General features: G+C 54.3%; 1 protein-coding gene across 3 annotated transcripts in view; it reads right to left on the reverse strand.

The window, feature by feature from the left end:
- The window catches only part of D2HGDH (D-2-hydroxyglutarate dehydrogenase), a 30,126-nt gene that overhangs the window by 7,662 nt on the left and 8,911 nt on the right, over window positions 1-13,553 (reverse strand). For all 3 annotated transcript variants that reach the window (XM_004427764.3, XM_087424546.1, XM_087424547.1), the window contains exons 3-9: window positions 12,059-12,116; window positions 10,540-10,679; window positions 9,678-9,871; window positions 8,183-8,351; window positions 7,458-7,601; window positions 4,906-5,048; window positions 1,389-1,554 (exon numbers count right to left, since the gene is read on the reverse strand). In XM_004427764.3, the coding sequence (XP_004427821.1) occupies window positions 1,389-1,554; window positions 4,906-5,048; window positions 7,458-7,601; window positions 8,183-8,351; window positions 9,678-9,871; window positions 10,540-10,679; window positions 12,059-12,116 (1,014 nt within the window). The remainder of the gene's footprint in view (window positions 1-1,388; window positions 1,555-4,905; window positions 5,049-7,457; window positions 7,602-8,182; window positions 8,352-9,677; window positions 9,872-10,539; window positions 10,680-12,058; window positions 12,117-13,553) is intronic.

Genomic DNA, 13,553 nt, shown 5'->3' on the forward strand with positions numbered 1-13,553 from the left:
GCCTTGGCCCCCGTGCCCTCGGCTCTGGGTGAAGATGGCCCTCCGTGCCCCTCCTCCACTCCCGTTCAGGCGTCCACCCTGTGGATCGTGCACCTAGCTCTCAGCTGCCCCTAACAGTCCTCCCACACTGTCCTAACCGTACCAGCCCCGCCCCTGGCTTCCTCCCCAAACGCCAGGTTTCTGAGTCCCCCGCTTTGCCTGCCAACACTCCCATTTAGGTTGTTTCACAACAGAAGTATTTACTTTCAACGTAGTCAGTTATCAATCTCTTCCTTCATGCTTTATGCCTCTTGTGTCATGTTGAAGAAATCCTTCCCCGACCTCAGGTCATGCAGATGTTCTCTGTATTTTCTTCCAAAAAGTGTCAAGTATTGCCCTTCACCGAGAAGTCGCTAATCCACGTGGAATGATATATGTGGGATTGGGTGAGTGATCTTTTTCCTGCGGATGACAGTGGCCCTGACCACTGGCAGCCCGGAAAAGCCCATCCTGTCCTGCTGGTCCTCAGGGACAGCCTCCCACTCTCTCTCCCGCCAGGTCAGAGCCTGGTGAGATGCCTGCTCACCTCCCTACTCACCCCCTTTCTCTTTGGGGGCTCTGCTTTCAATGCTGACTTTTCTGTTTTTCAATAATGAAGGTTATCGTTTGTCGTACATCAGATATCCCAGATTACCACTCGCTCACTAGGCTGTGCAAGTCCCCTAACCTCTGAGACTGTTTACAGACGTGTAAAGGGAAGCAACGGCACCACCTGCGGAAACGGTGTGAAGATAAGTCCCTGCACATCAGTGTTTAGAGTGGTGCCTGGGACAGGTAGGCCCTTCACAAATAATACTTATCATTATTACGTGTGCCAAGAAGCCAAAAGCTATGCCCCGCACCACCCACCTTGCCTCCCTTGTGCGCAGGCCTCTTAGACGCCCCCTCCCAAAGGCTGCCAAAAACTGAGAGGAATGAAACAGTTCCTTCCCATGAATTGATAACTTACAACACAAAGCTTGATTTTTCTGCAAAAAAAACAAAATCATCTGAAACTGGGGTTAAAATCCTTCCATGTGAAGAGGTGGGAAGGGGGTGAGAGGTCCTCACCAAACGCTGCAAAGGCGGATACAGCTGGAGGCAGGGGCTGAGCTCAGAACTGGGGTGAAGGGTCAGTGCCCTCCTACCACAACCCCAAGGAGCTCCCAGGCTGAAACCGCAATGGCGGTCTTTTCTAAAATATCCAAAAGAACCATGAAGATGATTAGGATCCTCTCAACATCCAGGTTTTCCCTATCACCGTCCAAAGCGTGGAGCCCTACTGCGTGCCCACAGACCACACATCAACCCACGGTTACCCCGAAAGCCCGCCCCCAGCGCCCAGGCCCAAGGACACAGGCCCTGCTCACCCAAGTGGCCGTAGCCCACCACGTGCTTGGCCTGCGGGCCGAGACGGGCGCGCAGATCGCTCACGAGGTCATAGAGCCGCTCCACGGGCAGGGAGACGTCGTACTTGTATACACAGCCATCCCGGCTCAGCGCCTCGGTGATCCTCTCCCGCAGAGCCCACAGCATCTAGGGTTGGGGAGAGGAGACAAATCGCAGCATCCACCAGGGGCTGCAACGGTGATGGTAACTGGACAGGGTGACTAGGAAGGTCACACAGGAACTTTCTCGGATGACAGGAATGTTCTGTGTCGTGACAGGCACGAGTTCCTCGATCTAAGAGTCAGTGCCGGACAAGGTTCCCGAATGCGGCCACAGGCTCACCCCGGGACAGCACCAAGGGCCCCTTTCGGAAGGGGAGGGCAATCCCAGAGGACACAGGAGCATGTCCTGTAACTCCAGGGGATGAGGAGGAGTGACTGCGAGGGGCTCAGACTGAAGGCGGGGTCAGGGCAGGGAGGGTGCAGGCAGAGCACTGCAGACAGAGGGGACGGGGCCAGAGGGCCCTGCACTGCCCGAGGGACACAGGGAGAGGGACAGAGGGTGCTGGGGCAGGGGCTGGGGGGCACCTGGGACAGAGTGGGGCTCGTCATCGGCAATGCTGCCCTTCCAGACAAGCGCCTCTGTGGTTTACTTGTTTGGGTTGGTCAACTTGTCACTGCGGACATTTGAACACTTGCGAGTGAGCAGAGAACACAGTGCCACGCGTACTGTCCCCTTGGACCTCGTCCCGGCTCCCGCCCTCCACATATCCCACCATGTCAGGAAATGTTACAGCGAAATTTCTACAAGGTGAGGACTCTTTCTTTTTGTTTTCTAACATAACCACAGTACCATGATCACCTCTCAAAATGTCACAGTAATTGCTTACACCCACAGCCAGTGTCCAGATTTCCCAAATTCTCTTAATTTTTACAGCCCCATGGGTCACTCCACACCCCAGCCACCAGCAGCTCCTACTGGCCCGACCCTCCTCACACTCCTAGAACCCAGCAATGTCCCTGCACAGCTGGCCTGAGCCCCAGGGACCCCCCAGCTCACTCACTGCAGGGCTGCCCTGCCCGCCCCTGCCACCTGCGGGCTCCTCTTGCCTCCATTTACGTTTATAACGTCCTTCCTCAGCCACAAGATCTGCCCTCCCCTTGCCCAGCCCTCACTCACTCTGCTCCAGCCCCACTGTCTCCGGGATGTTCTAGAACATGGCAGGCACCTGTATCACCGACTAGGTGCCTCCAGAAACTCAAAGGTGGGTTTGGAAGCAATTAACTGTTTCCAAGTCGTTTCTTTTCCTTTTATGTGTTAAGGAGATCTAACTACCAGCCATCATGAAACTGACCAAGCCTCACCACAAGAGCTATGCCTATGACCTTTGCCTTATTTTTAATGCACAGATCTCTCCAGGAGGAGCTTATGCCTCATTGTGTAGAAGCATGTTCTCCAACTGAGCCTGTGCAAGCGAATATCCGCCTCTCCCTTTTGAATATTCATTCCCCAACCAAATAAAAGTTCCTGCTTCCCTTTGTTCGGGGATGCCATGACTTTGGAAGTGATTCCTCATGGCCTCCTATTTGCTGCAAATACACTTTACTTTGTGAGACAACTTCCACTGGTGTAGAGTCTTATTTAACTCACCAGGAGGCAAGCCTACTTGGTTCGGTTATCACCTGCCCCTCAGGCCTTTGTGCTCCTCCACAGGGACTCTGAAGGCTCATTCCCACCTCCATCCCATCTTTGCTCAAATGCCTCCTTCAGGGACATCCCCCCAGCCCCCCTGCCCATCTGGGCACCGCCCAACTCCCCTCCTGGACATCTCCCGGGTCCCACTGCCCACCTGGGAGGGAAGCCAACCCAGCTCCCTCCTGTGTCACCAAGCAGGGCCTCTGGGCACCAACATTTGAACGCCACTATGGAGCCAGCAGTCCACACCGGGCCAGGGCCAGGGTGGGTATGTGTGGCAGGCCACATTATTGCCGCCCTCCCCCTAAGAGGAGCAGCAACCCCTCCTTCTACTGGAGGGGGTCCCCTAGGCCGGCTCACGAGACTTGCTCTGGCAGATGAGCTTTGAGCAGAAGAACCGTCTTCTGGCTCCAAGCAGAGACCCAGGGCAGCACTGGGGTTCCCTCCAGCTCCTGCTCTTTCTGCCAAGAGAATGGATGATCAAAATGGGCTGCTCAGGCCTAGGTCCCTGGATTAGAAGACACGCAGAACAGAGCTGCAGCTACCAGGAGGCACAAACATGTGCCAGGACGGTACAGGGAGCCTCTGCTCTTAAGGCCCCTGAGGCCTGGGCTTGTTCCTGTAGGGACAGGTATGGGGTATTTAGGAAGAAACGGAAAGGAAGCACAACCACCCTGGGCCCGCGGGTGGGCAGAGAGCACACGACGCAGTCCTGAGGGGGATGGTGCACCCAGCGTTCACCAGCAGGTGTTTGCGTGAGGCACCGAGCAAGACGTGCAAGACACCCCGGTGGACACAGCCGAGAACCCCCCAGCCCGGTCACTCGTGCACACAGTCACCCCACTAGTCCCAGGACAGGCAGTGAGGGCGGGTACGAACTCATCAACCGGAGATAAACCAGGCTGGGTACGGGGTGCGCTTTGACAGACAGCCTGAGTACAGGTGATTTTTGTAACTCCTCACATGTAATATTTAATAAACATAAAAGATAGTTGTAAAGAAAAAGGCTTAACAATAAAGCAGAGAAAGAAAGTCAGTGAGGCCGACCATTGAGAGTCAGAGCCTGAGACCCCGCTCCCCCCAGGAGGGCCCACATCCAGAACCAGTCTCCACCACCTGCCACCTTCCACCCCCTGCTGGCCACTCTCCACGCTGCAGCCCGAGGGACCACGGGGGAAGCTGGGGGATGATGACCCCTACTGCCCCAGGACCCCCGATGGCTCCCACTGCCCGAAGACTCCCATGATTGTGACGATGGCTCCCATTGCTGCAGACCCCCCCCACCGTGATGGTGACAACGTCTCCCCACTGCCGCAGGCCCCTCAACCGTGATGGTGACAATGTCTCCCCACTGCCACAGGCCCCCTTTCTGTGATAGTGATGATGGTTCCCACTGCCCCAGGCCCCACCCCCCCGTGATGGTCACAATGGCCCCCACTGCCCCAGGCCCCCCCCATCCTTTGGCCTCAGAAGCCGAATCATTTTCTCTGGTGCCATCATCAATGCCCTTTCCTCTGGGGAAACATCCCTCCCCCACAACCGACTCAGCAGATGTTAGCTCAGGGCCAATCTTCCTCAAAAAATAAATAAATAAAATAAAATAACGTGGAGAATGATCTTGACTCCAAGAGTATGTTTCCAAAGAGGTTGTTCCCAAAGGGGTTATTCTATCAAAGGCAGGGACATCTGCTCACATTCAGCTACAACCCACACTCTCTAAGCCGGACAGATGACACCTTCTGGATGCCCCAGATAAGCTGGAGTGGGAAGAAAGGAAGGAGGGAGCGCCAGCAGCACACGCACCTTGATTCTCCTCTGATCCGTGGCCAGCGTCCCGTCGGTCACCAGGCCAGAGCCCAGCACCTGCTCCAGGAAGCTGGTTAGCTTCTCGGCATCATGCCCCGCTCTGGAGCCCGAGGTCTCGATCAGGACATAGAATGGGCTTTCTGGAAGGGGCAGAAAGCAAGATGAACAGAGGCAGAGGTGGTCGGGCAAGAGTCAGCGCGGCTCTGGGTCAGCGCGGCTGTAATCTCTCTGATGGCTCTCGTGCTGAGAGGGGCCCCAGGCAGCCGCAGAGCAGGAGCTCCCCGCTTAGGCGGAATTTCAGACAGTTTAAAAATAGGTTTTTCCCTACAAAAGAAAACGTGCTCCCTGGAAACACAGGAACAACCCCGGGGTGACACCGTGAAGCCCTCACGTTGGTGCCTGGATGGGCTGGGGGCGCCGCACGGGCCGGGGCTGCAAGGGGCCAAACCACAGGTGGCAAGGAGTCCACAGGCTGAGGAGAGGCCGCCAGGCCCTCGAGAACCCATGACGACCACAAACGCTGCCGTGCTACGTGCAAAAAGTGCGTGCGTTCTACCACAAGTATCTCTCTTTTTGAAGTTTAAAAAAATGTGGATTACTAACTTAGGAAAATTTTAAGCTTGTTTTTTTGAGGCCACTATGAAAACTCACTGAACGGCACTGCTCTTTCTTTCAGCGCCATGTTAAAGTTCATTCCAGAAAAATGCTACAAGTTCATCCTACGACAAAGAGGATGTTTTTCAGATATTGGCATTTTTCCATGCTGAAATGGAAATTCTGCTCTTAAATTTATCATAGGTCACAAAGAACACTGGGAGTTTTTTAATTTTTTTGGCTCTTTTTCCCCATTATAAAAGTAAAACATGCTTATAAAAGGAGATTTGGAAAACAAAGAAAAGTAGAAATTTAAAAAAATCTCCCAGCTCACCAAATATAGCCACTGTTACTATTTTAACATAGTTCCTTCCTGTCTTTCTTCTAACGGTCCAGGAGATTTACGTAACTGCAAACCTGCTGGAGGCCCGTGGGGTGGCCTCTCCTTTGCCCTACACATTACATTAAGGGCAGCTCCTCACACGTGATGCCCAACAGTCACATGGCACTCTGCCCTGGGACCCTCCGTCCACCCAGGGACCCTTCATCCACAGAGGGACCTTCTATCTACCCAGGGACTCTCCGTCTACCCAGGGACCCTCCATCTACCCAGGGATCCTCCGTCCACCCAGGGACCCTCTATCTTTCCAATGGTTATAACCTGTCTTATTTCTTTTCCACTGGACATTTGGGTTGTTTCATGTTTTGTTTTGTTTCTTCCCTGCCTTTTTTTGTGTGTATGTGAGGAAGATTAGCCCTGAGCTAACATCTGTTGCCAATCCTCCTCTTTTTGCTGAGGAAGATTGGCCCTGGGCTAACATCTGTGCTCATCTTCCTCTACATTATATGTGGGACACCTGCCACGGCATGGCTTGACAAGCGGTGCGTCAGTGAGCACCCGGGATCCAAACCTGCGAACCCCGGGCCGCCGCAGCGGAGGGAGCACACTTAACCACTACGCCACCGGGCTGGCCCTGCTTCCTGTTTTATTATACTAAAAGTAGCTCCTCACTAAAGACTTAGAGCATAAAGACCTTTCCATATTTATGATTGTTATGGACTAAATTGTGTGTCCCCCCAAATTCCCATGGTGAAGCCCTAACCCACCCCCAACGTGACTGTGTTTGGAGATGCGGCCTTTGGGGAGGTAATCAAGGTTAAATGAGGCCATAGGGTGGGGCCTGGATCTTATAGGGCTAGTGCCCTCCGTAGGAAGAGGGAGAGACACCGGAGATCTCTCCCTACACACAGAGGAGAAGCCACATGAGGATGCAGGGAGGAGGTGGCCGCCTGCAACCAGGAAGCCAGCCCTCACCAGAAACCAACACCGCTGGCACGTTGATCTTGGATTGCCAGCCTCCAGAACTGAGAAATAAATGTCTTTTGTTTAAGCCCCCAGTGTGCGGTGTTCTGTTAGGGCAGCCTGAGCTGAGACAATGATCATTTCTTTAGGGGAGATCTCAGAAGTGAAAACACCAAGATCTGAACCTTTTTTAACCTCTAGGTTCAAAATGTCAAACGGCTTTCCAAAACATGGCATCAATTTACACCCAGCAGTGACTAAGAGAGTTGGATGCATTGAACTTATTTGCTAAATCAGAGAGAACTTGCTGAGACCCAAGGGTGCGCACTACACGGAATGACACTTCTCCTAGTTGAGAAGACAGGAAGGCATTTCTGATGAGTGCATTTTGGTTGTTCCAAAGACCCCAGAGCTATGGTACCCCCAACAGCATTCAACTGAACTAACTCCAGGGGCACATTTAAAATGAATGTAAACAGAATTCCGTGCTCATCCAATGATGGCAACACCAGAACTACGGAGATACCAACATCCCTCTTACTGCCTCCTGCGTTATGGACGGGACTAAGGCTTGATAGTCTCTGAGCTATCCCATACATAAAATGGCATAAAAGGAAGGGCAGGCGCTGCCCAGCCAGGTAGGGGTCAGTACCTTGCACCGGGCTGGCGAGACCGAGGTGGTGCCCCACCAGCTGCATGCATTCGGCATCCATGAACTCAAAGGCTGACAGGATCTCACCTAGCATCCCCTTGCAGGTACTGAAAGTCTGCAGAACCTCAGCAAAGCCTGGACAACCTGCAACAGCACACAGCACCTCAGGCACACGCACAACAAAGACACAGCAGGGTCCCCATCATGCCAAACTCACAGCCTTGCCCAGAGACCCACCTAAGTCCCCCTTTAAAACAGCAACGCCAATCCGACCGCTTACGATGGAAAAACGGGTGACCCAGGCGAGACGGAGGGATGGTGGGTGTTCTTATAGGAGTGTATTAATTACCCCACGGTAAGGAACAGAATGGTATCATTGATCTTACGCCAAATAACACCATTTCCCTCAGAATCTTATAGTATAAGCTACTGAAATAATGAACAAAATGGGGTAAAAGAGATGGGCAAAGCCCCAGTTTTGTTACAGAATAAAGTGTGTTCTGCCCAGAGATGGTAAGGCTTGACTCCAGACCCACTCTGTGGACACCAACCAGGCCGGGTCCCGGATTCCTTCGGAGTCAGAGAGAAGCCAGGAGGAATGGGAACGACCGTCCTGTGAGGGCCCCTTCCATCCCCCGTCGCACCAATGACAGGGCAGCTACGAGAACCAGCTCTGAGCAGTCTCAGTCAGAGCGGTGGGTGCTCAGCCCTGATGGCCCACCTACCGAGGAAGGCCACATTCACAGCCCTTGGCTTGGGCGGACAAAAGATGGACACGGCAGTAATGACCCCCAGGGTGCCCTCCGACCCGATGAAGAGCTGCTTCAGGTCATAGCCTGTGTTGTCCTTCCGCAGGGAGGTTAGGCAGTTCAGGACGCTGCCATCAGCAAGCACCTAGCAAGGGAGAAGAGAAAAGAGGCATTTACTCACCAGCCAACCGTCCTAATAGATGCCCCCCTCCTCTGGCCACCACACTGAGGGGAGGCAGACCTAGCCCAGCGCACTCTGAGAAAGCCAAGCCAGTCACGAGCCCCCCACTCCAGCCCAGTTTGGTCCAGGAACGCAGGGGGCCCAGGGTGGCACCAGGCCGAAGTTGCCCAGTCAGGCTGAAGGAAGGATTTGTCTTCTCTGGTTGGAGTGAAGATCCACCCCCACCAAACAACCAGGAAGCTCAGGGCCCCGGTCTCAAGGGAAGCTGCCCTGAAGTAGGATGCACACCTGGGGGTGGAGCGGGGCACACCTGGGGTGGAGGTGCACCAGGGCCCACCCACCTCTGGACTGCTCATCCATAAAGCACCACGGTGTTGCTCTGTAAGCCTGTCCGAGTCCTGTTTGCTGGTGCATTTAGTCAGAAGCTACTGATAGAGCTCATAAATATGGGAAGGCCACTTGCAATAAAAATAATCCTCAGCTGGCCAGAAAACAAAGCTACTGGAACTTAGCGATTTAGCGGATGGAAGTCCAACGCGTGGTTTGGTGTTCATTCCATCCTTGGGTAAACAGGACAGAGGCTCTGCACTGTAGAAATCCACGCAGTGTGCTACACGGGGTGGGTGAGGGTTCAGGGAAATGGACTCAAATGATGCTGGAGGAGCAGCTAGCAACGGTGTAACTAAGGGCTAATGGAACCTTGCTCCTCTCTGTGGACACAGCTAACCTGGAAGCAAAGCCCCTCTCAGTGGAATGTCACTGGGTCATGGGAACCTGCTCCTGGTGAAGAGTCCCAGAGCTCCTCACATGGATTGGGAGGCAGCAAACACACCATCGGTCTCTCGTGAAGCCAGAGATCTGCCTCCCTGAGCAAGGTGCTATGTGCAACCCCCATGTCCATGGCAGGACTGGAGCAAGGCCAGGGGCTGTTATCCTGGGAACTGGCATCCCCAACCTGGGATGTGGTCCCCGCCTGCCCAGGTGGCCTCACGCACCTGTGCCACCTGGGGCCCAAGAGGGCAGTCCCCACAGTGTGCACTGCAGCACCCAAGTGTCCATACAATTATGCGTCCTTACATGGGAGGCATGAAACCTAAAGAGACCTTCCCAGGGCACACGGTGTAGACCTGACAAAGCCAAGCCAGGACAGGCCCCACTCAGAGACCTCGTGAGCACACTAACCACTGGGAAAGGGCTTGAAGAGCCAGGCTGCCTGAGACTGGGACGGCGGACACAGAGGAAGCTGGGCCAGTGCTCGGACACACGGCAGCAGCGGCACCCCCAGCTCACCACTTCCAGGCCCAGGACCGTCCCGCGCAGAGAGCCATATCGCAGAAACCGCAGGCCGCCCGCATTGGTGGCCACGTTTCCCCCGATGTGGCAGCTGCCCTTCGCGCCTAAGTCCAGGGGCATGATGAAGTCCCGCTCCTCCACGTACTGGCTCAGCTCCTCCAGGATGCATCCCGCCTGGCAAACCAGAATCCCTGCCGAGCAACCAGAGCCACCATGGTGCTCACGGCTCAGGACGAGCAAGAACTCACCGGGGGCCCTGCAGGTGTAAGCCACCCAGAAGGAGCATCCACCTCAGAACCAGGCCGAGGAAAAGGAACGTGTCCCCCCGTCCTCCCCCAGAAATTCCCTCTATGGTTTACCATGAAAAAGAAAAAAATTGATAAGGCAAAAATAGAGAAGAGAAAAACCTCACACACACGTATGGAAGGGAGCAGCAAAGAGGACTGCCATAAGGCAGTGGTCCTCAACTGGGGGTGATTCTGCCCCCAGGGGACACATGACAAAGCTGGAGACACTTCTGGTTGGGGGTGCTGCTGGCATGGAGTGGGCAGAAGCCAAGAACGCTGCTCATCACCCTACAGCGCCCAGGTGCCCCCACCCCAGAGAAGGATCCAGCCCCAAACGTCCTGCTCGAGAGGCAGACCACGACACTGCTGGGCCCTGAGCAGGAAGCCCCTTTACACTTATTTGTACCTCACATGCCCATAGAAAAGGGGCTCAGTATAAGCCACCTAAGTGACCAACAAAACAATACTGCAGACACGCCCAGAGGCTGGGCACGGGCGCAGCTGCTCCCGTCCTGGGCCCAGGTCCCCCACCCAACCCCAGCGGAAGGCAGTGAAGGGGAGCGCAGGCTCACCGGACACACTGTGGAAACTGATGACCTGGTTCATGAGGGCAGTGGACAGGATGATCTCGTCGAAGACAGGGACGCTGCCCCCCACCATGCCCGTGTTGCCCCCCTGCGGGTTCACAGCCAGGTTCCTCTCGTGACAGTACCTGGGACAAGCACAGGAGGGGCATCAGAGCCCCTCTTCCTCATGCCCAGGCCCACACCACCACCTCCGTGGGACACGCTCCGGCCCATGCCTGGCTGTGAAGCCCTAAACCCCACTCCCGTTCCCACCCCTCCTGCCACCAAGCCAGGCCGCCTCCTGCCCGCAGCCTCAACAGGGATGCCTCCTCAGCCCCCACATGGGATAGGAGTCTGAGAAGGCCGAATATCTATCATAAAACTGCACAGGGTAATGGAGGCTGACATTTCCCTAGATCACGGGTGAGGCGCCATGCCAGGCTCTAATGCCCTCAGAGGCCGCTCGCTGCTCTAAGTACAGAAAGCCCCAGAGCCAGCTGCAGGCCTTCCTGTTCACCTAAAGAAACACAGCTCCTCGGGGCACTCAGGCTCCCTGCATCCTACACCCCACGTCTTCACACCCCTTAATCTTGGCTGCATCCCCCTCCCTCACCCACCACCCTTGAGACATGTGTCAGATTCATCAGTGGCACCTTTTCCCCAACCAGGCTCAACTTTGCAAAGACCTCAACCGAGGGCGCCGACGGGCCAGGATTTGGAGAACAGGCGCGCCTGCCCCAGGGAGGCAGTTCCCCAACCAGCATCAAACAAACCCACCCTGGGAGGCGGCAAGCCCCCAGCAAGGGATTCTGAGAGGGCCGGTGCGCATGTGCCCCAAATTCACCTGCCAAGGCTGTTCTGAAGCATTATTTACAATAATGCAAAACTAGAGACAACCTCAACGTGCAACTTTAGGAGACGGATAAATTGCAGAGCACTCATGGGATGGATAGTTTTCAGGCATTAAAAATGGTGTGGAAGAATTATTAGCACCCAGAAATGGGCATGGATATTGCCAAATGGGGGAAAAAAAAAAGACTACAACATCAGAGATACAACATGGTAACATTTAAAAAACACACCCCTGCAGAAAAGATACTGAGATAACAAACCCAATTGTCATCAGTGGTTATCTTTGGAGGTGAAACTATTGTTTGCTTTTGCATTTTTTTCCTTCATGGCTTTCTGTTTTCCAATTTTTCTATAATAAACATGATAGCATATTGATATAAAGAATCAAAGAACACATGTTTCAAGAAAAGGTCTGTTTCCTTCCCTGACGTCTGCCACGAGTCTGCAGCCACTCGCCATGTGGGGCTCGCCCCAGCACCCCGGGATCTCGAGATTCCAGGGCTCAGCCCTGCTCAGGATAGCCTCAGAGCGCAGCGCCAGAACCTTCCCTCCTGTGTCCCTGGCCCCATCTCTGCCCATTGTCGGCTTCGTGGGGTCTGCATCTCTTGTGTCTTCATGAGGAAACTACTCCTGGACACGGAAGTAGGCAGGGAGCTCGGCATTGTCACATTACCTGAGGATGTGAGACACCTCTTCTGTCGTCCGGGGCCTCAGCAGCACCTTGCTACAGCCTGCGACAGAAAAGAGTCAGCCTGTTACACAACGCGGAGTGGGGAGACCCGGCTACACTCCGGAAAAGCAATGTCCTTCACAAGCACTTTCTCCTTCCTCAGTGTGTGACCCGCACAACCACGGTTATCAGTAAGCCCCAAACCTCAAGGACAAGAGCAAGGTGTCAAAGCACGTGCTGGAGGCAGGAGGAGGCACCAGGCTGCGGGATGGCGCTGGACCCCTGGGGGCAGCTTGCAGCCCTGCCAGCACCTACGGCCACCAGTGAGAGTGATGGTGAGGGTGGCTCTGATCCCGTGGTTAGGGGCGCCCATCTGGCTTCTCCACTGCAAGTTACTGTGTTTCCTTGGTAATCAATACGTATTTTATGGGAGACACTTGAGACTATGCAGACATCTGTTGCCCCTCACACTCACCCATGAATTTCAGCATCTGCTTAAAGCACTTGTAGGATGGCTGCCAAATGGCGACTTTTCTAAATCCATCTGTCTGCCTATATTTATTAGTTGACTTTCTACTGTAAGGAGGGGCTTTCCCTTTTCTCTCATGTATTTATTTATTGCATCACGTCAGTGTGAGCTGGTAGGCTCTTACTTTATTCACTGGGTTACAATCTTTGCTGTCGTGATTTGATGCCCAGACATGGCCGGTGGGAGCCCCGCTGAGCTAGTCCAGCGGCGTCCTAACCACTGCCTCCCCAAGACGGTCAGGCTTCTTTCTGCGCTTTTGATTTTGCTGAAAGTACTTTAAATGGGAGAGAGGAGTCTGCAGGAAGGCAGGAGGAACGTCGAGCACATGTTTCTTCTACATCAGTGACTTTTGTGGAGCTTTGAAACCAGGCTGTAGTTTATATCTTAGTTTTTTGACCCTGAGAGCCATTTCTCATTCACTTTTCATCAAATGAACGTTTGCCCAGGGGGCTGGCTGTCTGGCGTCTAGGCCTTCAGGACAGCACAGTCCAGGGACCCTGGTCACCAGCGAGGTTCCCAGGAGTTGGTTTCACTCCATCCCTGAGGGGTTCCTCAACAATATCTGTGTCCACCCTGAGTGTTCGCCCAGAGAATAAAAACAGACAAGATCTCCACTATCGTGAAGTTTACCTTCAATGGGGGAAAGGATAAGAAAATGAGAAAGTCAGTCCAAACAGTCTAATATATTAATAAGAGGAGCCCACAAAGAGAGCATAGCACAGAGGAGAGAGATCATCAGAGACAATTTGCAAAACTGCCCTGGCCTGGAGGAAATAGCCGGGGGACTGCCCAAGCCAGTGAAGGGAACAGGCACAAAGGCTGGCCCTGCACAGGTCAGGGCGCCCCCCAACGGCCAGTGGCTTTCCCTCACTCTGAACACCCTCTAGGGGCTCGGGGGGGGCGGGCCTCTGTGGGGGGACTGCCCTCAGTGCCTGCACACTCTGCATCCTGCCCACCACCTGCCAGCAG

This window comes from Ceratotherium simum, chromosome 37 (genome assembly GCF_057802395.1).
Source record: "Ceratotherium simum simum isolate JZ-2026a chromosome 37, ASM5780239v1, whole genome shotgun sequence".
Taxonomy (NCBI): domain Eukaryota; kingdom Metazoa; phylum Chordata; class Mammalia; order Perissodactyla; family Rhinocerotidae; genus Ceratotherium; species Ceratotherium simum.